Source organism: Bos javanicus, chromosome 7, assembly GCF_032452875.1.
Source record: "Bos javanicus breed banteng chromosome 7, ARS-OSU_banteng_1.0, whole genome shotgun sequence".
Lineage (NCBI taxonomy): Eukaryota > Metazoa > Chordata > Mammalia > Artiodactyla > Bovidae > Bos > Bos javanicus.
Window position 1 is genome coordinate 31,387,788 of NC_083874.1, and position 25,585 is coordinate 31,413,372.

Consider the following 25,585-nt stretch of genomic DNA (forward strand, 5'->3'; position numbering starts at 1 on the left):
GAAAAGGTAAACCCATGGATGAAGAAAATATTTCTAATGCATATGTCTCACTTAAGTCTTGTTTCCAGAATGTATTAAAAACTCATATTCCTTAATAAGAATATAAGAAAAAAACGGCAAAAAATTGAGTATTTATTTCACAAATGTGCAGTACACAGAAAAGTAGCATATGAAAGTAATGCTCAAAATCGTAAGTCATTAAAGAGATGCAAATTAAAATTACATCTAAACAGCTAAAATGGAAAAAGACTGGAATATCAGGGGTTGGCAAAGATGTAGAACAAAGGAATCTCTGTATGAAGCTGCTGTGAATGTAAAATAGTATCCTCTGTAGCCAAAGATGGAGAAGCTCTATACAGTCAGCAAAAACGAGACGGGGAGCTGACTGTGACTCCAATCATGAATTCCTTATTGCCAAATTCAGACTTAAAATGAAGAAAGTAGGGGAACTACTAGACGATTCAGGTATGACCTAAATCAAATCCCTTATGATTATACAGTGGAAGTGAGAAATAGATTCAAGGGATTAGATCTGATAGACAGGGTGCCTGAAGAACTATGGATGAAGGTTTGTGATATTGTATGAGGCAGTGATCAAGACCAAGAAGAAGAAATGCAGAAAGGCAAAATAGTTGTCTGAGGAGGCCTTACAAATAGTTCTGAAAAGAAGAGAAGCGAAAGGCAAAGGAGAAAAGGAAAGACATACCCATTTGAATGCAGAGCTCCAAAGAATAGCAAGGAGAGATAAGAAAGCCTTCCTTAGTGATCAGTGCAAAGAAATAAGAGGAAAACAATAGAATGGAAAAGGCTAGAGATCTCTTCAAGAAAATTAGGGATACCAAGGGAACATATCATGCAAAGAGGGCACAATAAAGGATAGAAATGGTATGGGCCTAACAGAAGCAGAAGATATTAAGAAGAGGTGGCAAGAATACACAGAAGAATTATACAAAAAAAGATCTTCATGATCCAGATAACCACGATGGTGTGATCACTGACCTAGAGCCAGACATCCTGGAATGCGAAGTCAAGTGGGCCTTAGGAGGCATCACTACGAACAAAGCTAGTGGAGGTGATGGAATTCCAGTTGAGTTATTTCAAATCCTAAAAGATGATGGTGTGAAAGTGCTGCACTCAATATGCCAGCAAATCTGAAAAACTCAGCAGGACTGGAAAAAGTCAGTTTTCATTCCAATCCCAAAAAAGGCAATGCCAAAGAATGCTCAAACTACTGCACAATTGCATTCATCTCACATGCTAGCAAAGTAATGCTCAAAATTCTCCAACCCAGGCTTCAACAGTGTATGAACCATGAACTTCCAAATGTTCAAGCTGGATTTAGAAAAGGCAGAAGAACCAGAGATCAAATTGCTAATATCCATTGGATCACTGAAAAAGCAAGAGAATTTCAGACCTGCTTTATTGATTATGTCGAAGCCTTTGACTGTGTGGATCACAACAAACTGTGGAAAATTCTTCAAGAGATGGGAATACCAGACTACCTGATCTGCCTCTTGAGAAATCTGTATGCAGGTCAGGAAGCAACAGTTAGAACTGGACATGGAACAACAGACTGGTTGCAAATAGGGAAAGGTGTACGTCAAGGCTGTATGTTGTCACCCTGCTTATTTAACTTATATGCAGAGTACATCAAGAGAAATGCTGGACTGGATGAAGCACAAGTTGGAATCAAGATTGCCAGGAGAAATATCAGTTATCTCAGATATGCAGATGACACCACACTTATAGCAGAAAGCGAAAAAGAACTAAAGAGCCTCTTGATGAAAGTGAAAGAGGAGAGTGAAAAAGTTGACTTAAAACTCAACATTCAGAAAACTAAGATCATGGCATCTGGTCCAATCACTTCATGGCAAATAGATGGGGAAACAATGGAAACAGTGAGAGACTTTATTTTTTTGGGCTCCAAAATCACTGCAGATGGTGACTGCAGCCATGAAATTAAAAGACGTTTACTCCTTGGAAGAAAAGTTATGACCAACCTAGACAGCATATTAAAAAGCAGAGGCATCACTTGGTCAACAAAGATCTGACTAGTTGAAGCTTTTGATGTGAGAGTTGGATTATAAAGAAAGCTAAGCACTGAAGAATTGATGCTTTTGAACTGTGATGTTGGAAAAGACTCCTGAGAGTCCCTTGGACTGCAAGGAGATCCAACCAGTCAATCCTGAAGGAAATCAGTCCTGAATGTTCACTGGAAGTACTGATGCTGAAGCTGAAACTCCAATACTTTGACCACCTGATGCGAAGAACTGACTCATTGGAAAAGACCCTGATCCTGGGAACAATTGAAGGTGGGAAGAGAAGGGGACAATAGAGGATGAGATGTTTGGATGGCATCACCAACTCAATGGACATGAGTCTGAATAAGCTCTGGGAGTTGGTGATCGACAGGGAAGCTGGCGTGTTGCGGTTCATGTGGTTGGAAAGAGTCAGACACAACTGAGTAACTGAACTGAACTGAACAAATGAACCTCTGACTGAGCAACACATGCATGGATCTTAGACATGCTGAGCAAAAGAACAGACACTAAAGGATATTTGCTGTATGTGTGTGTGGTAATCGCTCAGTTGTGTCCGACTCTTTTGAGATCCCACGGACTATAGCCTGCCAGGCTTCTCTGTCCTTGGAATCTCCAGGCAAGAATACTGAGTGAATGGGTTGCCATTCCCTTCTCCAGGAGGGGATCTTCTCAACCCAGGGATCAAGCCCAGGTCTTCTGCATTGCAGGCAGATGCTTTACCATCTGAGCCACCAGGAAAAGTAATGTAGGGGGAAAAATCAGAACTGTGGTTTCCTGGGGCAGGGGTGCAGTGGGTTCACGGAGACTTCATGGAATGATGGAAATAATCTTGATTGCTGTACTGATTACAAAGGCATATACATTTGTTAAAACTGTGTACTTGAAAGTTACACATCTTATTTTATGTAAATTACATCTAAATAAAGTTGATTTATTTTTTAAAGAATCTTCTTGCCTCAACATAACAAAATAAGCACTTTAAAAATTAAATAATGTCCCTTTTCCCGTGTTTAGAGAAAATGCCTTGCTGCATGATTGTTTACATACATAATCTTGTTAACTTTTAAACTGCAATGTCCAAGTACCAAGCAATAACAATAGTTATTATCTCCTTACTGCCTAAAATAAGCTGGATTCTCTGCCATATACTTATAACAATTCTGCATAAGTCTATTATCTTATATTTGTTTGGGAAACTTAGTCTAAAAAGAATTAATTTATCCAAGAGCTCCCTGTTAGTAAATAGTAGAGGTAACAGTTATCTAAGAACTGTCTGTCTCCATCAACCAGTTAACTTGCATGTCACACTCATCCCAAAGCTATTTACTCATAGGCATCAGCTAAACAGCCATTGCTAGTCTTCCCATTTAACTGGCCTGGTCAAAATTTCTTTGTTATGTACATAAACTTCAGTGAGTCACTAAGCCTAATATTCCAATAATTAAAACAAAGAAAGAAAATGAGAGAGACTAATACCTTTTTTTCTACTTCATGTGGCAAGAGTAATATAGTGTTTATAACAGGATAAACCTAAGGTTCAAGGACTAGTTCTGTCCATTTTTAACTGAGCATGTTGCTTAATCAGTTTCAACTTTCTATCCATAAGATGGAAGTATAAATAACTAGTTCACAGGGTTGTTGGGAGGATAAAATGAGGTAATACATTTAAACACATTGTACTGTGCCAGGAACAAAGCAAGTGACAAGAAATAGAAAGGCTTATTATTAATGAGTGGACAGGTATTGTCCTTTAAAGAGAGTGATTAAGTTGCTTATTTTTCTTATTATTGCTCATTTTTTTAATTACTTCCTTCCTCTACCAAGCATCTATTTAGCAAGCTTGAAAAGAAAGGCCCTGTGTACTCAACTCATTATTTGGTCATGAGAGATTCCTTTGTCACAGATTATTTTGAAGTTGTATACATTCATTTACTAGCGTCACTTAATTGAAGATCTTCATTTAATCAATTTAATATTTTCAAGTATGTATGGCATCATAGGCTCTTGTATTAACTATTTGCCAAAACTTATACAAACTGTTGAGAATGAAGTATAAGAGATGTCATTGGAAAAACCTGTCTTGTTCCCATCAGTCGCCCAGAATAGTGGTCAAACTATTCACTGCCATTATGTGACCTATAGGGGACAGAGTTCCCACAAACAGTATGAGCTTCCATTTTTCTCTTTTTATCTCCTACTTTCTGGAAGAGATGACTGTGATCCATGAAATAGCTGAAAAGTAGGAAAAGAAAATATGTAGAAGTCAAAGAACCCATGTTTACAACAATGTCATAGCTACATAACTGACTGGTCCTGCTTTAAAAAATTCTCACAACTTTAAGGGCCATAATAATATAGTAGTCTTTGATTAAGGTGCTATATAATCAAGAAGAAATGGGATGGCTAAATAAGTGGTATTCTAATGATATCAGAAAGCGAAAGAACAATGATTCTCAAAGCTCATCTCAAGCAAGTATTAGTAGATAGATTTTTACCTTTAGAACCCCATCAAGATCTTTCTTCACTCTGCCTCTACTTTGAATATCAAAATACTCTCAAATGGTCTAACTACTGTTTCACAGGAGAGAGCAAAAAATGTAAAACTCCATTTAATTTGCATTATGTTGTCAGTAATCCGTGGTCTTAGTTCTCCTGGACACTAAATGAAGGCAATGCTCTTTGGGCTAAGTTAAAACAAGGGGAAGACAAGCTGATGGTGGAATGCAATCATAGCATGTTACAAGTAGATGGAGACACCTTAGTTAAGCATAAATGTTCTTCTGACCTCTATCCCACCATCTCAGAGGATCAAATCCAGGTAACAGTAAACAACTTTTAGGGTTCTGAGACAGTGAAGCTGAATCCAGGAAGAGCTGAGAAGCAGCAAATAAGGCAAGACATGGACCAAAGGACACACTTCACTGTGTCAATTACAAGCAGGAATGACCCTAGTATATCTCACAGCACGAAGAACAGTTGACTCTTTGTCATTGGACAGCCCATCACGTCCAATCCAATCACTTGGAGTTCACTTGTAGGCAGTTTTGCCAACTGGCTGACCCCTTATTTTTGTGGTCGATACAGCCAAATTACTTTGAACTTTGATTAACTGAATTTCAAAGACTCATTCTCCTGTCATAACTTTACCCCTTCTCATTTTCCCACTTTGTTATAGTGACTAACAATATTTACTTAATCACATATGAATATGCATTAAGATACTAGGAAAAATACTTTTCCATTCCCTGGGGTTAAGCTCCACTTCCTAGGTGGCCTGAGGGGATAAGTAACCAAACAAGATATACTTAAAATTCATTATTTCTGGGATTCTTCTGGTCTGTTTACAGACTTTTTTTTTTTTTTTTTCATTTTGGTCTTGACACAGAGACAAGTGTGTACTAACTGTCTACTTTTTATATTTGGGGAAGTACCTGGAAGTGGTATGTGGTAGAAGAAAAGAATGAGGTGAAGAGAACACAAGCACATTGTTAATGTCAAAACCAACTCGCTCCTCTCCTCCATTTTACCCCAAGTAAGAAGATTGCTGGTTCAAATACTTCTGGTTCATGCTATATTCCCTTCTAAATTACTTTCAAAAATGCACTCAGTGTCTTCATTCCCCTCTCAACACATCTCCCTTGTGTTAGATATGATACTGACCTCTTTTCTCAATCATTTCTCACTTATACGTCTCCAACTTCCCACTGCCTTTGTTGATTTTATTCTCTATGACACTTTCAAACTACATGACACCAAAGCATATATGAGCATTAGTCTATCAATGATCATTTTTATGAGCTTCCTGAGCCCCAGACTAAAGAATGATCAACTCTGTGCTCTACTCAGGGTCCTTTGACGAAGGCCTAAGTATTCTGGTTTTCTGTGTAACTCGACTTTCCGTTTATACGAATTATCCCACATATAGGGCTTCCCTGGTGGCTCAGACAATAAGCATCTGCCTATGGTGCAGGAGGCCTGGGTTCAGTCCCTGGGTTGGGAAGATCCCCTGTAGGAGGGCATGGCAACTGACTCCAGTATTCTTGCCTGGAGAATCCCCATGGACAGAGGAGCCTGGTGGGGTGCAGTCCATGGGGTGGCAAAGAGTCGGACATGATGGAACGACTAAGCACATCCTAAACATGTGAATACAGTTTACAAATATCAGAACACAGCCTTATAACAATGTTCAGTTCTTAATGGGGCAGACATTGCAGTTTAAATTTTTGATATTGATATTCTATTGACAGACCCTTGAAAAATAGCATTATTCCACCTCTCTTCCTCTTATGCTACATACTGCAGAACTGTCCACAAAAGAAGGTCTTAAGGTCAAAGTGGAATCAGTTATGGATCTTACTAAAGCTAAAAGTAAAGGTATCTTGATGTAGTTACAGTTGTTACTGATTATTTCAGTGATGAGTAGAAGGAACTGTTGTTTCTCCAATTTTGTGAGTAATAGTTTTGTCACTGAACAGAAGGCACAATGTGTGGCTAGACTGTGTCTTGTAGCATTTGCAAATACTTTCAATCTTCCCCAATGTGCAAGCCACATGTTTGTTTTCAGCTGGCTGAGTCGTAAGGCAGAGAGTTTAGAGAAAGTGGAAGAGAAAGAAAATCAACTAAGCATTTATTAGGAAGTATAACAAAAGGTTTCCCCTCGCCCCCAACAAGGCAGTGTTGTGTGTGTTTAAAAGAAAATAAAGTGTACACATTGCTATTCTAGTTGCTTTATTCTGACATTTTTTTTAAAGTCTGTTGGAGTAAATTTGATAAAAAAAAAGACGAACTTCATTCAGCCATAAATTTTGATAATGAGTTAATCAACTGACATTCATTGAGTGCTCGGGTATGCAAATCACCATTATAGTATACTACACTTCACAGTATCACAAGATTCAAGAAATTTGTAAATCAAATGTATATTCAATTTCTGGTGCTGTTGCTGCTGCTGCTAAGTCACTTCAGTCGTGTCCGACTCTGTGCGACCCCATATACAGCAGCCCACCAGGCTCTCCCGTCCCTGGGATTCTCCAGGCAAGAACACTGGAGTGGGTTGCCATTTCCTTTTCCAATTTCTGGTGGGAAATATGTAAAAATGGAAAATGGCCACCTGCACACTCTCATACATTGAATACATCTAAAGTTGCAAAGTCCAACTAAAGTAGTTATTCAATTAAATATTAATAATCATAAAGAAAAACTATAGTGAATGAAAGAGCTGATGAATGATATGTTTAGCGGGTTTTCTTCCCCCACCGCTTGAAGTAGGGGAAGTTTCAACAAAGCTCAGTCAGCCCCACTGTGCAACTGGGTTGGGGAAGTTTCCAAAAGGAAAATACAGTTGTCGTGACCAGAAAATTCCAGTTACATGAAAGTAAATGGAATTACTTGGATATTCACAAAAGTCAGTGGTTTTAAAAGAGGGAAAATGCTTTAGAAAGGATTTGGGTTAATCCTTGAATCCTGCATATAACTAAGAGTCAGGAAAAGTAAGTCAGCTGTCCAAAGATACACAGCTTTTTATGTAAACACCAGGATTAGAAGCTAGAGTATTTTATCCAAGATTCAGGAAAACTTTCCTACCCTTCCATTAAGGGCCACTCTGGTCTGCCACACTGACAGTCTGAACTCTACGGCAGAGTTCTTCCCTCAGCACTGTGTGGTCAAACCCTAGTGGTTGTGGGCTTCTCTTTCCTGGGGAATGAGCTCGTCCTGGGTGAATACAGAGCATTCTTCTGATGACAGATAATTACACTCTCTCCCTTCCTGCTTCTCCTATAATTTGGCCTGTCCATCCAAATTATATACACCTGCTTCTTCTTTTTATTCCTTCTCTTAGTGGGTTTAGGGAATTGAGTAGTTTAAGTCCTGCAGTAAGTTCATAAAATGATAGACAGAGATGCCTCTGAACTTCATACAGAGGGATAGCATGGCTGACCTGCCATTCATGGGATTTGCCCTTGAACTTTTATCTTCATCATACAAGACATTTGGCAATACCAGAAAGTTTTCACCTGACACCTGTTTGTGATCAAGGATGGTGTGTGGTCAGGGTCATAGCAAATCTAGCTTGACTGAGTAACAGTCAAATCAATCACCTTGGATTCAGAATCACTAGATCTGATTAGCTAAGAGAACCATCCCACCTTCGCCTTAGTGTCAGTCAGGGCTCTTGGGTAGAAAACAATAGGGAGAAGGCAATGGCACCCCACTCCAGTACTCTTGCCTGGAAAATCCCATGGATGGAGGAGCCTGGTGGGCTGCAGTTCATGGGGTCGCTAAGAGTTGGAAACAACTGAGTGCCTTCACTTTCACTTTTCTCTTTCATGCATTGGAGAAGGAAATGGCAACCCACTCCTGTGTTCTTGCCTGGAGAATCCCAGGGACGGGGGAGCCTGGTGGGCTGCTGTCTATGGGGTCGCACAGAGTCGGACACGACTGAAGTGACTTAGCAGCAGCAGACCACACTCAGCCACAAAGGAATGCAGTGGAAAAATGAAAGGAAAAGCTGAAGAATCAGCTCTTTGAAGATACTGGCCTAAAACAGCTTAAGGGGAATCGGTAGCAAGAACTCACAGGAACTTTCTTTACTAGCAGGAAGAGTGGGCTCCAACATTTCTGACCTTTGTGTACTTCTGCTCAAGAGGTGAATTCTACGGAGACGGTTTGATGAGCCAAGCTTGAATCTCATGTCCACCGCTTGATGTGGTGAACTTGAAGTTCTGCACTGATATCATCAAGGCAACTGGGTAGGGGAAGTTTCTAAAATGAAAACACAGTTGTTCCAACCAGAAAATAGTGAAGTGGATGTTGGGAAGTCAAATCAGCAGAGGTTCACAACACAACCAAAATGTGGTGGTTAAACATCCAGAAGAAGAGACCAAGAGTGATAGGTGAATAAAACCTGGGTCCAAGTCTAGTTTAAATCAAGCTGTTAATTTTAATTTTTCCTTTGAAATGCTTCCAGCAATGCTGAAACCCTGAGTGGCATATGAGCAACTGGTCCACTAAACATCTCTTTCCAGTCAGTTACCTACCTCCTACCCACATCCTCCCACTCATTATCCCCTGGCCACCCTCATTCCTTTGTCTTCACCCAAATCTGAAGCCCAAGACTGTTTCTTCAGCAACCGCTTTGTTTAGCTTGGAAGATCAATTAAACACCACAGGATTCTTCACTGACTTACAAACATTTAACAAATGGTTAAGTTTTTTTTTTTTTTTAATTCAAAGTCAAACCTCCTTATTAGACATACAAAGAGAAAAAATAAAAGCAGATGAAATGCTTATTTGAAATTGCCTTCTGAGTGCTCTCTGAGGCAGAATTTGCTCTAGTCCCCTTTGCTGAAACTTCCTGAGAGACACTGTGGAAAGGAAAGATGGTTCTTCACTTCCAAAGTACAAATCAGGCCGGCATTTTGAAAGCGACAGGTTTATTCATCACTTCAGCGTTAGCTGGCTTTGCTCCCTGTAAAATTTTACTTTTGGTTATTAAAATATTCACTGTAGGAAATAAATTTGTAATCCATTTCTCATATTACCTACACACAGAAAAACAAAATTTGATATCTTGGGGTTTATTTGCTGAGGGCGCTTCCCATAAAAGCAAGGGGTGTGCATTGGGAAACGTGTCTGGTTAACTCCTTATGGATAAATTAGTCACAACCTTTCCTCCGCCCACCCCATCCCCCCTTTCCCGACTCTCGCCCCCAGCACCCTCTCCACCTCCCGACTTCCCGCCTCTCCAGGGCTGGTGACCTAATAGCATTTTTCTTCATGCATATTTTGGCGTCGCCCCACGGCCTGGCTGCCTTTGCCTGTCTGAGTCTTTTGAAATTCCTGCATGTTCGCCCCAGATTAAGCCGAGTGTGTCTCAGGATGTGTGTTCCGTTTTGTTCTTTCCCCTTAACGCTCCCTGTGCAACGTGTCTGGGGGGAGGAGGACAAGACGGGGAGGGGAGGGGAGGGAGGGGCAGAGGCGAGGAGCTGTCCGCCTTGCACGTTTCCAATCACATTACGTGAACAAATAGCAGAGGGGCGGCCGGGCCAGAACGGCTTGTGTAACTTTGCAAATGTGCCAGAAAGTTTAAAAATCTCTCCTCCTTCCTTCACTCCAGACACTGCCCGTTCGCCGGGGCCGCCACGCCGCTCCCCGTCGCCTTCCAGAAGGACTGAGAAAGAGAAGAGAGGAGAGTGCCACGTCTCACCAGCCGCCTTTACTGGAGAGGGTCTGCAGCCCACCCTAGGCACTGCTTGGTAGGGACTGAGATACCCGGGCGTCCAGCCCGCCTCCTCGGTTGAAGAGTTCTCCCTCCCTCACGTGACTTGAGCCCCGTTTTTTTTTTTTTTCCCCCCCTCCGAGCTACGTCTTCCCGGAGTGGGGACAGTCCAGGAAAGGGAGCGATGCGCTTCGCCTGGACCGCACTCCTCGGGTCGCTGCAGCTCTGCGCACTCGTGCGCTGCGCCCCGCCGGCCGCCAGCCACCGGCAGCCCCCTCGCGAACAGGCGGCGGCTCCCGGCGCCTGGCGCCAGAAGATCCAATGGGAGAACAACGGGCAGGTGTTCAGCCTGCTGAGCCTGGGCTCGCAGTACCAGCCGCAACGGCGACGGGACCCCGGCGCCACCGCCCCGGGGGCCGCCAACGCCACCGCCCCACAGATGCGCACACCAATCCTGCTGCTCCGCAACAACCGCACGGCGGCGGCGCGAGTGCGGACGGCCGGCCCCTCTGCGGCCGCAGCTGGCCGCCCCAGGCCCGCCGCCCGCCACTGGTTCCAAGCTGGCTACTCGACGTCCGGGGCCCACGACGCTGGGACCTCGCGCGCTGATAACCAGACGGCACCGGGAGAGGTCCCGACGCTCAGTAACCTGCGACCGCCCAACCGCGTGGACGTGGACGGCATGGTGGGCGACGACCCGTACAACCCCTATAAGTACACCGACGACAACCCCTATTACAACTATTACGACACGTACGAAAGGCCCAGGCCTGGGAGCAGGTACCGGCCCGGATACGGCACCGGCTACTTCCAGTATGGTAAGCACCCCAAGTCTCCACTAACCCCCGTGCACCGTCTCCCCAGCTCCGCGTCTCCCCGACGTGGCTGCCTGGGCGCGGCGGGCCTTGGTCCGTGCAGATCCAATCCCTCCCCCTGCGCCGGCCGAGGCAGCCCTGGAATTTGGTGCAAACCGCGCGCGCCTGGCCCCTCCTGCTTCGTTTCCACTTTACTTTGCAGCCCCGGGCGTCCCCATTCTTCTGCTACCCGCAGCCCAACACCGCAGCCCAGTTGACTGAAGGGTGAGGAGTAAGGCACATGGAGGGACCCGGAGCCAGGGTGGGGGCCGCTAAATTGTCTCACTGCTTTGCCCATCGCCTGCTGACGTTTAGGTCTTCCGGACCTGGTGCCCGATCCCTACTACATCCAGGCGTCCACATACGTGCAAAAGATGGCCATGTACAACCTTAGATGCGCTGCGGAGGAAAACTGCTTGGCCAGGTACCAGCTGGGATCTCCTCGGCCTAGCTCCCTCGTCTTGGTTCCAGGGGGCTCCTCAGGTGCTTGGTCCTGACCACTCTTGTTCTGTGCAGACAAGGGTTGGGAAGTGGAACGTGATCTCTCGGGCATGCTGACCTGGGTGGAGAATTAAAATTTGGAATATTTCTGTGGGTTCTGACTTTCAAACCGTGGCATAAATCAGGGAGATTAAGCAAACCCTTAGCCTGGAGACTGGAGGTCTCCTATTCTTTTTCCAAGATCCTTAAACTTTGGAGCCAACTGTTTCCAATGACGTTCTATTAAACTACAATACCGTGGAAAAAATACTGTAATGGAAGAGCTTGTTAAAACCCCCTCAAAACATCGGGGGGCCACTTGGCCAGTGTGTCACCCCTCCGATGGATGGCACTGTTTTCTTCTGTTTGAAGTCACAATTAACTTAGTTGTTTTGGCATTACTTTAGCCAGGATAAGATCAGGAGCAAGAGCTTTGCTTTTGCATTAAAAGCATTAGTCCTAAAATAAAATCTTAGCAGTTTGGGGAATGGAATTCCCTGAGTTTGCTGCTGGGAAACCAGCAGAGGGAGTAAAAGATGTTTTGATAAGACACACAATTTTTTTTAATGTAAAATAAGGTCATCGATAGTATTTGAATATATATTCACACAAAATATTTTACAAGACAGAAATGTTTATATAGTCAATTTCTTCCACTTCCTTTATAACTGTCAGGCTAAAAGAAGAGAAGAAATCCAAGCTCATCATTTTCATTCTACTAGAGTCTTGCATCATACACCATTGCATTCCCTATGGTAGTCTTACAGTAATGCCATTGTTTTAAAGTTACTAAATTATTTATCTTATCTGGGTATACTCTATCAGGATTATTTCCCCAATTTACATCTTCTTTAACTGGGTGGGAAAAAAATGTATGCAAAATGCTCTAGTCTTTTGGAACTGATAACCTCGTTGGGAGACGAGGGCAGTGAACTCTTGGAAGGTTTTGCTTGTAGTTTTGTCTTTAGTTTCATATTCTGTGAAAATCATAATGTTTCTCTCTGTAAAATCACAGCTCAGCATACAGGGGAGATGTCAGAGATTATGATCACAGGGTGCTGCTAAGATTTCCCCAGAGAGTGAAAAACCAAGGGACATCTGATTTCCTACCAAGTCGACCAAGATATTCCTGGGAATGGCACAGTTGTCACCAGTAAGTGGATGGGATGCTTGGGTACTTTTGAGTTGCTTTTTCACTTTACAGGTGATTCTTTTTATGTTTTTTAAGAGTTAACTTTTTGTTTTGAACTTTTTATTTTGTAGTAGGGTATAGCCGATTAACAGTGTTGTGATAGTTTCTGGTAAACAGCGAAGGGACTCAGCCATACATATACATGTATCTATTCTTCCCCCAAAACCCCTCCTATCTAAGCTGCCACATACTACTGAGCAGGGTTCCATGTGCTATACAACAGGTCCTTGCTGGTCATCCATTTTAAATATAGCAGTGTGTACATGACCATCCCAAACTCCCTAACTATCCCTTCCTCCCCTGGCAACCGTAGTTCATTTTCTAAATTACAGGTGATTCTTGACATGACAAATCCTTACACAAAGGAAGAAAATTGCTGTTATTTACACTAGAATTTCTCTATATAATTTGACATAGTCAAGGAAATCTATCTTTAGGATAATACATCAGTTACTATATATTGTTATCTTTTAAACTGGAAACTCTTTTAAGCCCAGCTTATTAAAACTGTTGATAAGATTACATCAGTTAGCTTCACTAGAATTTTATCCCAGTATACTACAGGTAGCGCTTCCTGGTGGTCATTGGTAAAGACCTACCTGCAATGCAGGAGACTTGGGCTCAATCCCTGGGTTGTTAAGATCCCCTGGAGAAGGAAATGGCAACCCACTCCAGTATTGTTGCTTTCGAAGTCCCATGGACAGAGGAGCCTGGTGGGTTGCAGTCCATGGGGTCGCAAAGAGTTGGACATGTCTTAGCAACTACACCACCACCACCAATTCTACAGTATGACTTGGTAACTTGCTTAGGTGTTCATTGCCAGGAAATCCTGTTTTATGTTCTTAAAATTTCTACAGTTTGAGCCATCACTTTTTGTTCTTTTATGAGAAAATGAACAGCTCAGCACCTTCACTTAAATGAAAAAAGAAATAAATGTGAGCAACTACTTTGCTGATAAAGTAGATTTATAAATAAAAGTTTATACTAGTTAGATAAGAATGGTGGATAAAACATGCTTTTATTTCTCCTTTGCATTTTAGTATAGATTAAAATGCGTGAGAATACAATTTTTAAAAATTTCATAGAAACCTCCCAAGAGAAAAGTGCTCTTCTCTTTTGGAATGAAATATGAGTAGTAGCAGCCAAAGGAGATATACTAGAGAACATATGACAAGTTTCATTTAAACAAAGATAATTTACCATCTATCTCTATTTAATCTTCAAAGATAAAACAGGGTGAAATAAAAAAGCAGAATACTCAAAATAAGTCTTTTTTTCCCACATACAAAGCTAAAGCCTTACCATTTTGATAGATTTTTGTCCTGGAAAAAAAAAAAATCTAGCATGAATCTAGCTTTAAGCAGCTCAACTTGATCCCAATTTTGATGCAAAAACAAACGTGGGAAGCAGTGTGTGTGTGTGGGGGGGTCATCTAGAATCCTCACTGCTGTCTCTGTATGTTACTGACTGCTGTCTCTGTGTCGTGTGGGACATTAGGCATTACCACAGCATGGATGAATTCAGCCACTATGACCTGCTTGATGCCAGCACCCAGAGGAGAGTGGCTGAGGGCCATAAAGCGAGTTTCTGTCTTGAGGACACATCGTGTGACTACGGCTACCACAGGCGATTTGCATGTACTGCACACACACAGGTAGGATGGCAACCCACACGCTTCAGAGAGAAAACAGCCATCTATCTTCTTTCCTCCTGCCCATCTTTGTGAAAAACTAGTTTACTCGGGGGGTCATCTAGTCCAAATGGTAAACTATTGGGAAAAGGAAAGTGATGGCTTGATGATCCAAATTACTTTTAAAAAGTATTCCATCATCACAGAAGGTCAAGGTGTATACTTGGTATGTTCCACAATGAAGAGCAGTAGACTATTATCTGAAAAGATTGGAAGGGTTTCCCATTTTTGCACTCAACTCAACTGGTAAGTAACTATAGGAGAGAGATGTTTTGTCACCTGTAAAACTATCTCTCCATCTGAGCTAAAAACAGAATGGTGGTTGGGGTTAACAAAAGGACAGAAATAAGTTTCTTAAAGAGCACTTAAAAAAATGTCTCTTTTAATCATGCAGAGAAGAGCAGAAGGACAGTTTCTTTCTCCATGCATATATATTTAAACCTACGGTATAATTGATGTCAGATGTTCTTTGGATGGATTTTTAAAAATAGTGCTGTCCTAAGCAGTTTGTATGTCTTATAATGGGAAAATGTGTGTCAGTTAAAAGCCGCGCCAGTATTTCCATAAGAAACCCTAATTTGTAAAAGGACATTATAATTTTACTCCAGCAGAAATCTTGGCAGGGAGTAGTGAATATATGTAACTCAGGGCACAAAGATCAGCAGCTGGCATCTTGGGAAGCAAATTCCAGGCCTGTGGCAGGAAGCTTTCTGGTGACCTAAATATTATCACTGCTTCTTTCTCTGGACTTAAAACATCATAGCAATTGGAAGGCAGAAGGTTCAGTTCCTCTCACCTGGGGCAGTGCTACTCTAAGAACAAGAAGATGTAACCTCACATTACACGTATGTTTGTGTAGATTCCCTTTTCACACAGTGATCCCCAAGTCCCACAGCACCTGCCAGTGCAGGGTACCTTGAGTTTACTCTCTTAACTTAGGAAAAGAGGCACTCTGAACAGCTCAGTGGTGAAGTATTTGAATCTAAGACTATAGGCAGCATGTGAATCCCCCAACTCCTTGGCTGGTGACCTACTTCATTTTATGTGGTAGCTTTCTGATTAATTACCCTCCATTTTATATCCTGTTTAACCACTGTTCACTAGATCTTGCACTGCAAATGACTAATGTATTTGTGTTTTTCACTACACTGGTTGTCTCTTGAACATGGGCTTCCTTTAAAGGGAAAAAAAATTTTCACAAAGCCCCAGTGTTGACTTAGTTATATTATGACCCTTTTAAATGTATCCAAATATAAAACTAGATATAACTTCTTTATATTTATACTCTCATATAAATTCTTGGGCTTCCCTTCCCTCAGCTGGTAAAGAATCTGCCTGCAATGTGGGAGACCTGGGTTCGATCCTTGAGCTGAGAAGATCCCGTGGAGAAGGGAAAGGCTACCCACTTCAGTATTCTGGCCTGGAGAATTCCATGGACTGTATAATCCATGGGGCTGCAAAGAATTTGCATATTAAATATATATGAAGCTAGAAATTACATTAACCTCATTCATGTAATAGTTACATTTGGCTAAAACCAAATAGTTAATTTATGTAGTCTTGGCTGTGGTTCTACATTTTTTAAGTTTTTCAAGTTTGAATACAGGAAATGCCTGTTTGCTTACTGCCCTGAAAAACCCTTTTTTTTTGTTTGCCAGTTCAAATAATCAAAACTTATACTTAAATTCTGCCATCTGAGTAAGGTAGAGTGCCAATGTCAGCATTCTTTAAAGTGCTCTTGTTCACTTGAGGGTAAGATAAGCATTATTGAAACCAGTCTTAAATAGGTATCTAATTTGGTGAATCCCTTACAGTGCCATGAAGGTGGTACTAGTAGTAGAAGTAGCAACGATAGTAGCTAACACTGAGTATATGCTCTGTGCCAGAGGAAGAATTATGTGCTGGGAATCAGAAACTGAAAATTCTTCACAATATATTGACTACGCAGCATAAGGCTAATGAATGATTGCAGGTTGGTATGGACCAGCATGGGAAAACACTTCTCACTGCAGTGGCACAGGTCCTTTCTGAGTTTGGCCTGTCTGTACTATTGCGTACTGTATGAGAACACAGTGCTCCCCCGCAAACCAGCACTGGCACAGCATGCTCCAGATGATTCTGCCCTCTCTCTGGTGGCCAAGGTGATCTTAAGCACCAAACAATATCGAGTTTAAAGGACTGCAGCCTATTCTTTTAAATTTACTTTGATTAGTATTAGAATGAAAATACAACAGTGAAAACTTCTGATAAAGAACCAGTGGAATCAAGAATATACCTATGGATTCCACTTTGAGCAAATTTCTCCAGACTAACTTGCTGGAGGGCAAGAACCATATTTTAGTGGTGTTTTTCTCCTCTCAGCCGCTAGAAGGCACTCATTTACTACTGAAGTGAGTATCTGAGCAAGTAGAGTTGACGTGGCATTCATCCCTTTAACACAACAACAAAATATTCAGTGACGATGTGAGAAAGATTACAGCGTGGTGGTTACAAACAGGGACCCTGGACCCCAAATGCCTGAACTCAAAACCAGCTCAGCCACTTACCAGCTATTTATTCTTGGATGAGCTATTTGACCTTATACAGCCTTAGTTTCTTCATTCATAAAATGTGTTAATACTACCCTCTCCCTTGTGTAGTTGTGAGAATTAAATTTATATATATATATAAAACATGCTTAAAATTGCTCCTGGCACATAATACATACTTCATAAGGGTTAACTATTCAAAAATGCAGTAAGACTCCATCCTTAGGGAGCTTACAATCTCTAGTAGATTCATTCTTACATAGGATGATTTTAATATAGAGAATAGAAGGATAAATAGCATAAAATGTATACACAAATTGTGTATCATGGGCTTTCACAGTATAGGAAGGTAATTTCCAAGAACAGAAATTGGAGAGAGTTCCACCGATGACAAGACATTTGAGCTAAATTATTATGTGGCCTTTATTCCTGAACTGGTAATATTCAAGGATTTTAGTAGAGGCCTATTTTGTCACTTAAGATTGTATTTATCACTAGTGATTTATTACACTTTTAAGCGAGATGTACTACTACTTATATTAGTCCTGTATTTTTTTTAGCTGGAGGTGCTATAAGGCTGAGTAATATATACTTCTCAAAGGAGATGCAATATAAGTATAGTTTTATGTCAAACTCTTGTAAGTACTAAATTAAAATTTAATTTGCAAATACTAAGCATATTCTTTAGCATACTCTAACCATATACCATCCTTTTAATTTTTGAATTTTATTTGTTTCAGGGCTTGAGTCCTGGCTGCTATGATACCTATAATGCAGACATAGACTGCCAATGGATTGATATCACTGATGTCAAACCTGGAAACTATATTCTCAAGGTAGAGAATTTTGAACATATACCCATAATGTATTTCAATTGTGACTCAGTGGGCTTATTCTCTGGAGTCAAATGATAAATATTCATGGTCCTGCAAACAATTATACATCTTCTAGAACTACTTCTAAACCAACCTAGATATATTTAAAAAATTCTTATTTGAAAGAACTTTATGGAAAAAGATCCAGCCTCCTTCAAAAACTCCAGAGTTGAAACACATGCCTAACTTACACCCTCTTCCTTGCCTGATTTAGTTGAATTATGCTGTCTCTATTTTAGCCTCCATTCTGGAAAGAGGAAAAAAATTAACCAGTAAACACTGCTGATGAAATCTGAAACACAGATGATGTTTGTTTTGCCTAGGTCAGTGTGAATCCCAGCTATTTGGTGCCTGAGTCGGATTATTCCAACAATGTCGTCCGCTGTGAAATTCGCTACACAGGACATCACGCATATGCCTCGGGCTGCACAATTTCACCGTGAGTCCCATTTGCCTAGCTAAGTAATTCTCTTGACGATGAGTTTCAATTCATTGATAGGCATTCTACACATACATCTGTTTTCACTACTACTGCAGCTTCCTTGTAAAATAGGTCAAAGGTAGAAAATGATAGCGAGTCTGCACTATCATATAATGGGAGCTGATCCTTTTTTGATAATGCTAGAAAACAGAGTCACAGATTTGATCCCTGGAAGATCTCCTGGAGAAGGAAATGGCAACCCATTCCAGTATTCTTGAGTGGGAGATCCAATGGACAGAGGAGCCTGGTGAGCTATATAGTCCATGGGATTACAAAAGAGATGGATACAACTTAGGGACTAAACAAAAACAAGAGGATAGAGGAGCAGATATGCTCAGGTTTTTAATCACCCTGAAACTTAGCTTTTAAGACAAGACACAGAACACATGTATTTACCCACAAAGCCTGTGTGGCAGCTGAATCTGTAAAATATGCAGTGTGGGTGACCTTGTGGGAGCCCAAAGAGTTGGGTTTCTGGCCTCTTCCTCATAGTCCATGAAGGAGCCCTGAAAAAATTCCTAGAATTCTTCAAAATACATTTTGAAAGTCACTACCTTAAAGTACACAACTGAAGAGGTCAGACCACCTGTTCTGTAGAAATCAAGATTCCACATATTTGAGTTCTACAAACACAAGTAATAGGGAAATACCTTGCAAAAGAAGGGCTGTGTGGAGATGCCTTCATAATTTTTCTAGTCCAAAAGCCCTTCTTTGGATGAAATTTTAGAAGGAATCCCAGCAGTTACTATAGACATGGTGCTTTGACGAGAGTAATGAAAGAAAGTTGGGCAGTTTTGCCTTCTTGTGTCTCTGTCCCACCCTGACCTGTGGCACTGCCTGCCCCAGTGATGCTGGGTTATAGATTCTAAGTCATATGCCACCTGGGAGGGATACCTTCCCAACAATAAGAATACCATTAGAGTGATGCTGAACACAAGCCAGGTTTGCTGTGATGTGAGAGAGGCACGAGTTAGTAGAAAGGTGTCTAACAGAACCACACTGGAAACATAATAGAAAATTTTCCCTGTTACACAAACCAGGGCAATGATTACTGCACATGGACCTGTAGTTTGTGGGCTTTCCGAACTCCACATGAACCTGTCTGGTTGTGCATATTTTGTCAACTACTCGGGGCTAATAGCCAAGGGAAAGATGGAGCTTAAAGCAGCCCATGCTGTGCACTGTGGACTGGGCTACATTCACCTTGGAGAGGTGAATTTCCATGAAGGAAATTATTTCCTTATGCTCCTTATTTCCATGAAGGAGCAAAACCTGTGTTTTTTAAGTGTCATTATAGCATTAGAGACATATGTAGTCTATGACAAACAAAGGTGTAGGACTGAAAGAAGATTATCAAGTAAATTCTTCTGAACATGCCTGAAATACAGAAAACCTGGCTGGGTTTATGGCCCACACTGTGTGGAACTGATCACAGTATAACTGAAAATCCCCAGAAAAGGAATATAACTTAATTTAAAATTATTAATTTCTCTTAATTTTTATAATTCCATAATTTATTCACTCATTATTCACTGGCACTTTTTGATATAATGCTTAAATTGCATGGGGGGGGGGTGCTAAAATAAAATGCATTAGAAACAGGAGGACCTCTACGATGATAAGCTAAGTGACTCTCAGGTACAACTGCTGAACTCCTATGAGGAAAAAGTCTGAGAGGTGATTCTATTGTTGTATAGAAAGTGACTTGCTTGTTTATCATCAGTAGAATCCATTGGGTTGGATATTGACAGACATTTAGAGCAAATAAAAACTGTTACTCTGTTCCAGCAGAGAGTTTCTTTCTCTTTTTTTCATTTTAGCCAGTTGTCATTGACTGTAAATTTTAAGAGTGGTTGATGAAAAACTTTAATGACCAATACGGATCAGATGAAAATATGCAAAAGTTAAAGGACGCATGGGTAGTGATTTGTAATTAAATAACAATCTCATACATATCTATGAATGGAAAATAATGGGAAAAGTACAAAAACCTTGACTTAAACCCCCACCTTCAGGAGAATGATGCTCACCTCTTATATTGACTCTCAGTTCCACCTCCCTTGATAGGGATCAGAGTTCAGAGGAAGAAATTTTCTCTGGCTATAGCTTTAGGACAGCACTTGAATTGGGCCTTGAGGGCTGAGGAGGACTGCACTGGAGAGGGTTAAGGAGGGCCATGCTAGGAGGAGTCAACATCACCCGCAACTACATGGCAAGAAGAAATTGCAGGGCATGTTTGGAAAAGCAAGTTAGCCTGGCTAAGGCATAAATTTCATGGGCAAAAAGAATGGAAAAGTTGGGACGAGATCAAAGTGAGCACTGAAGAGCAAGCTGAGAAGTCTCAGCTTCATCCTAGTGACCATGGGAAGTCTCTGAGGTTTCCTGAGCAAGGTGTGTATCTTGCCTAAAGCCATGTGGTCGCTCAGTGACTCTGTAAGCAGCAGTGTGTGTGTGATTCCCTTGGTAATGTTATTGTAATAAAAAAAAAACAAAACTCTTAAAGACATATCATCTCTTAGTTCACTGGTTGTTTTTCATGCTAATCAAATATCTGAGCGCGTGTGTGTGTTTGTGTTCGTCGCTTCAGTCATGTCCAACTCTTTGTGACCCTATGGACTATAGCCCGCCAGGCTCCTCTGTCCATGGGATTTCCCAGGCAAAAATACTGGAGTAGGTTGCCATTTCCTTCTCCAGGGGATCTTCATGACCTAGAAATTGAACCTGGGTCTCCTGCATTGCAGGAAGATTCTTTACCATCTGAGCCACTAGGTATCGGTGTGTAAAAAAGTGTGTGCCTTGGGTGTATCCCCTCTCTCTCATTTTCCTTTCTGTAAACCCAGTGAATGACCCAGGTGACTCTGTGGCCCAGCTCAGTTCTAAGATACCATCATTAAGTTCTTTCTTCACAGAAACTACTTGGGAATAAATTCACAGAAATTATTTGGAAACTGATGGTTTATAATCTGGACTAAGTGATTCTTACTTCATTTACATAGGGATCTGTGATCACAGTATAAATGCAGTATTTGATTTACTGGCTTTGACCCAGTCTTGGCCTATTAGTGTAACATTCTACATCCAGAACCTTGCTGGGAAACAACCAATGCCGGACAGTATGGAGGTCATGAACCTGCTTCTTGGTGGGCCTGCCACACTAGCTGCACAGAGTGAATTCACTTGGCCAGGGCTGGTGGTCCTGTAAGCCCTGCTTTATTCTTACATGTTTCAGAGGGTGTTTCTTTTAACTCTAAACATCAAGTTTGTAGGTATCAGGCATAAACTTTCTCCTATTGACATAGTCACCATCTTCAAATCATGTATTAAATAATGTATTAATGGATAATTTCAGAAGGTGACTGTTGCATAGGTGGAGGGAAATTGTCATATATATATATATATTTTTAAGATGACTTTAAACTTGTCTACTATACTCATTCAGAGTATTATCAGGTTAATAACTTGTTTTATTTTGTTTTCTTAATCTAGGTATTAGAAAGCAAGCCAAAACTCCCAAAGGATATATCAGTGCCTGGTGTTCTGAAGTGGAAAAAAATAGATTAACTTCAGTAGGATTTATGTATTTTGAAAGAGAGAACAGAAAACAACAAAAGAATTTTTGTTTGGACTGTTTTATAACAAAGCACATAACTGGATTTTGAACATTTCAATCGGCATTATTTGGGAAAATTTTAATATTATTATTCACATTACTTTGTGAATTAACACAGTGTTTCAATTCTGTAATTGCACACTTGGCTCTTTCTGAGAAATCCAAATTTCTTACGCTTCTTCTGAAATTATAGTGCAAAAGGAAAAAAAAATTCGATGAATGAGTCAAAATTATTTTAAACTGAGAATTTTCTAAAGTTCTAAAACTTTAGTGAACCTTAATAATAACTGGCTTATATATGTCCTAGCATAGATCACTTTAGAAATGAAGCTCCTACTGTTTAAATAGATATGGACACATTTGGTACTGAGGGAGGAATAAACAGGTTACCATTGGTGTCAAGAAATGTTACTATATAGCAGAGAAATGGCAATGTATGTATTCAGATAGTTACATCCCTATATAAAATTTGTTTACATTTTAAAAATTAGTAGATAAACTCCTTTCTTTCTGTCAAGTGTACAAGTTCAGTCTGACTTAAGTCAGCTTTTGTTGTGGAACAAATTAAGTAATTGAGCTGCCCAACTTGTGTCTGACATTTGTTGATGCACCCCTCTATTCTTTAATTTTTCTATGGGCAGAGACCTTTTCAGTGACATTCTTAAAATTACTGTTCTGGGGATCTGCTAGACATAGGACAACTGTATCAATGGGAAGTCGTTCTGATGATAGATGTGATACATTCAAAGACAGTATGCACTTTAGTATCTTTAACTATTAGCCAAAAAAATGCCCTTGCTGACATAAAAATCATACAAAAAAGTCCCCCAGACCACAACTGTCTCTAAAATACTTAGGAATATTAGTGAGAAACTTAGGATTTTCAACTTTTCTACACTTTTTTAAACGATCAGCTTTAAAAAGAGTAAGACTAACATTTTTTAAATTCTCCAGAATAGATGACATAATGTATATGAATACACAAACCTTATTCTAGGTCATCTAGGAAGCAGTCATATGTGTTTTTTGTGTGTGTATCTGAAATATAATACAAACTAGCAAAGCACATAGCATTACATACTTGAGACGTTGGTGAATAAGGGGGACCAAAAGAGAACAGCTTTCTGCAAAACCAAGGAGTGTGTTGCATAATGAGACAGCTGTGATTTTATTTTAAACTGTGAAACCATGTGCCACGTCAGAATTTGGAGAATTTCTTTTTTTCCTAGATTCAAAAGATGTAGAAAGAGATCAAATTACAGTTTTTAAGTTAGTGGTGCTGAAGCAGAAGTTTTCCTCTCTCAACCAGTATTCAAATCCCAAGCAAGGTATTTCCAGTGCCAAGACACATTAGGTAGAATTTTAAAATGAGTGGCATCCCTATATTGTGTCATACAGTTGTAAAGTTAGCACCAACTACCAACCATTCTTCACTCACCGAGTGCTCTGTACTGTAAGAAGGGCTAGAGGTGGGCAGTCGTCAGGGGAGATAGAGCGGGCTGCAGGAGCCTCATCTGCCAGGCACACACTTACCATGAGACAATACAGACAGCTTGATAGAGACCCAGAATTTCCATTGAGCTAGTATCTGAGCTATGGAATAGCTTCTTTGATGTACCTCTTTGCCTTCGATTGCTTTTAGTTTTAAGATTGTAGAATGATCCTTTAAAATTGTAATCTTTTCTAATAGAGATATTTTAATATACTTGCTTTTTTAAAAAACAAAAACTACTGTCAGTATAATACTGAGCCAGACTGGCATCTACAGATTTACGACCTATCATTTCATCAAGATTCTCACCCCCATACTAAAAGCTAGCTAATATCATGGCCTTTGGATACGTATGAGATGTGTTTACTATCATTCCATTGGCCTTCCATCTGCCTGTAAATCCATCATTTTAGGGCCTAAAATATGCTAGGGACTAACATGCTAGGCATTACGATATGAAAAAGGCTGTCCCTAACCTCATTAAGTATTCAAAATGCCATTATTACTCATTAGGTTCAACTTATCTCATTTTTAACATCATAAGTACATGTCTAGAAAATTTCTATTTTAAGCACTATTGTTTTTCATGACCATATTTTATTAAAAAATAAGTTTAAAATGAATACATATATGCATGTATGTGTTACTAATAATTAAAACTATCTTTCTAATCCCTGAAATCTCTGCCTTTTAAATATAACACATACTATTTCATTGATTTTGGGAAAAAAATTCAATTAAAAGGTTAAATATTCTCACTTATTCCTTATATAAATATTCCTCCCCCCTTAATCACTCCTAAACACTCTCAAATAACTCACAAATATTGATTTAACACTCAGTATTTTTGAACCTCAAAGAATCTCTTCTCTGAATAACCACGAAAACTCACAGATAATGATTAGTTGGTAAAATGTATCCATTAATAAAAAATATAATCCAGCCTTACCAAACTCTAAATAAAAAAATCTTTTAAATAGGAAGTAGAAATGAAACAAAGAATTTTGAGTACTGAAAAGAGACTGGTTTTTAAACACAGACTGTGAAAAAAATAGGAAGATAACTTAGTGAGTCTTCCACATGCCATATTAGTGGCCTCATAATTATTCAGACCACAGTTTGTATTAAAGAGGTCTTGCCTTCTAAGGCTAGGATTCAGTCTCACATAGCTTTCCTATTTCCAGGAAATCTTTATATTTTTACGTAATGACATTCACAATTGCTAATCATTCACTAGACATTATTTTTAATAATGAAGAACAAATGTTTTTTCTCCTTGACCTCATAGGAGATCATCACACTCATAATCTTTCTCAATATTCAGACTGTAGAGGAAATGCAGTTCACTAAAATCATGGTACTAAGAATTCCTCTTTACCAAATTATGTTAAAATACTGAACTTCTGATCAGAAGACATTTTGTTTTAAAAATAACTTGTTTTGATACTAACAGTATAACTAATAAGTAAAACTACCCTTTTCTATATATCACAATCAATAGCCACATTTCATTCCCAGCTACCAAAAGTCTTGGGCCACTTTTGAATGCTTAAAGCATGTCATTTATCCTTCTAATCAAAATGGTGCTGAATTATTTCAACTTGAATGTAAAATGTGTTGTCTTAGCTCACAGGATATAAACATTTAATATATAACTGCTTGCTATGAACTACGTAACATGTGATTTGGTATTGTAATGTTTTTAATGACGTTTTAGTCTCTTCCAAATTTTTCAGGAATACTAGTTGTAAAACATTTTTAACTTTTTTTTTGAAGAGCTCTTATTTTAAATGCCCAGACACTGGCTTTATAATCTTCTTTACACTCGCACATTCTTTTATTATATGCCTATACTATGATTGCAAGATTATGTAAAAATGCCTTGAATAAATGATTTCAAGTGTCTAGAGTGGTCATTTGTTGTTACATATAAATAAATGATATGAATTTCACTTAGATTAAGATCTTAAAGCCATGTGTATGGTTGGTGATTTTGCTTAATTGCCTTTTATATTAACAAACTGTTTATCAAGCTCACACGACTTGAAACTTGTCTATGATGGATAAAAATCTACCTGATATTTTAAAAAGAAACTATCATACCGGAACAGATTCTAACTTTT

General features: G+C 40.0%; 1 protein-coding gene across 2 annotated transcripts; it reads left to right on the top strand.

Moving 5' to 3' along the window:
• The first annotated feature begins 10,088 nt into the window (after positions 1–10,088).
• LOX (lysyl oxidase) lies at positions 10,089–25,367 on the top strand. Of its 2 annotated transcripts, XM_061422972.1 has the most exons (7): positions 10,090–11,078; positions 11,430–11,538; positions 12,610–12,747; positions 14,284–14,440; positions 17,745–17,840; positions 18,203–18,318; positions 21,847–25,367. In XM_061422972.1, exons 1-7 carry the CDS (start codon positions 10,445–10,447, stop codon positions 21,851–21,853), a joined length of 1,257 nt encoding a protein of 418 aa, XP_061278956.1. In that variant the 5' UTR covers positions 10,090–10,444; the 3' UTR covers positions 21,854–25,367. The 2 variants fall into 2 exon arrangements, with proteins under 2 accessions (XP_061278957.1, XP_061278956.1); XM_061422973.1 differs by lacking the exon at positions 21,847–25,367 and having other exon boundaries at positions 10,089–11,078; positions 18,203–18,322.
• The last annotated feature ends 218 nt before the right edge of the window (positions 25,368–25,585 follow it).

Coding starts and splice junctions, on each gene's coding strand:
- LOX (XM_061422972.1), top strand. CDS start 10,445: ATGCGCTTCGCCTGGACCGCACTCCTCGGGTCGCTGCAGCTCTGCGCA. Junction 11,539..12,609: donor GAGGAAAACTGCTTGGCCAG/GTACCAGCTGGG, acceptor GTAAAATCACAG/CTCAGCATACAGGGGAGATG. Junction 17,841..18,202: donor CTGGAAACTATATTCTCAAG/GTAGAGAATTTT, acceptor TGTTTTGCCTAG/GTCAGTGTGAATCCCAGCTA.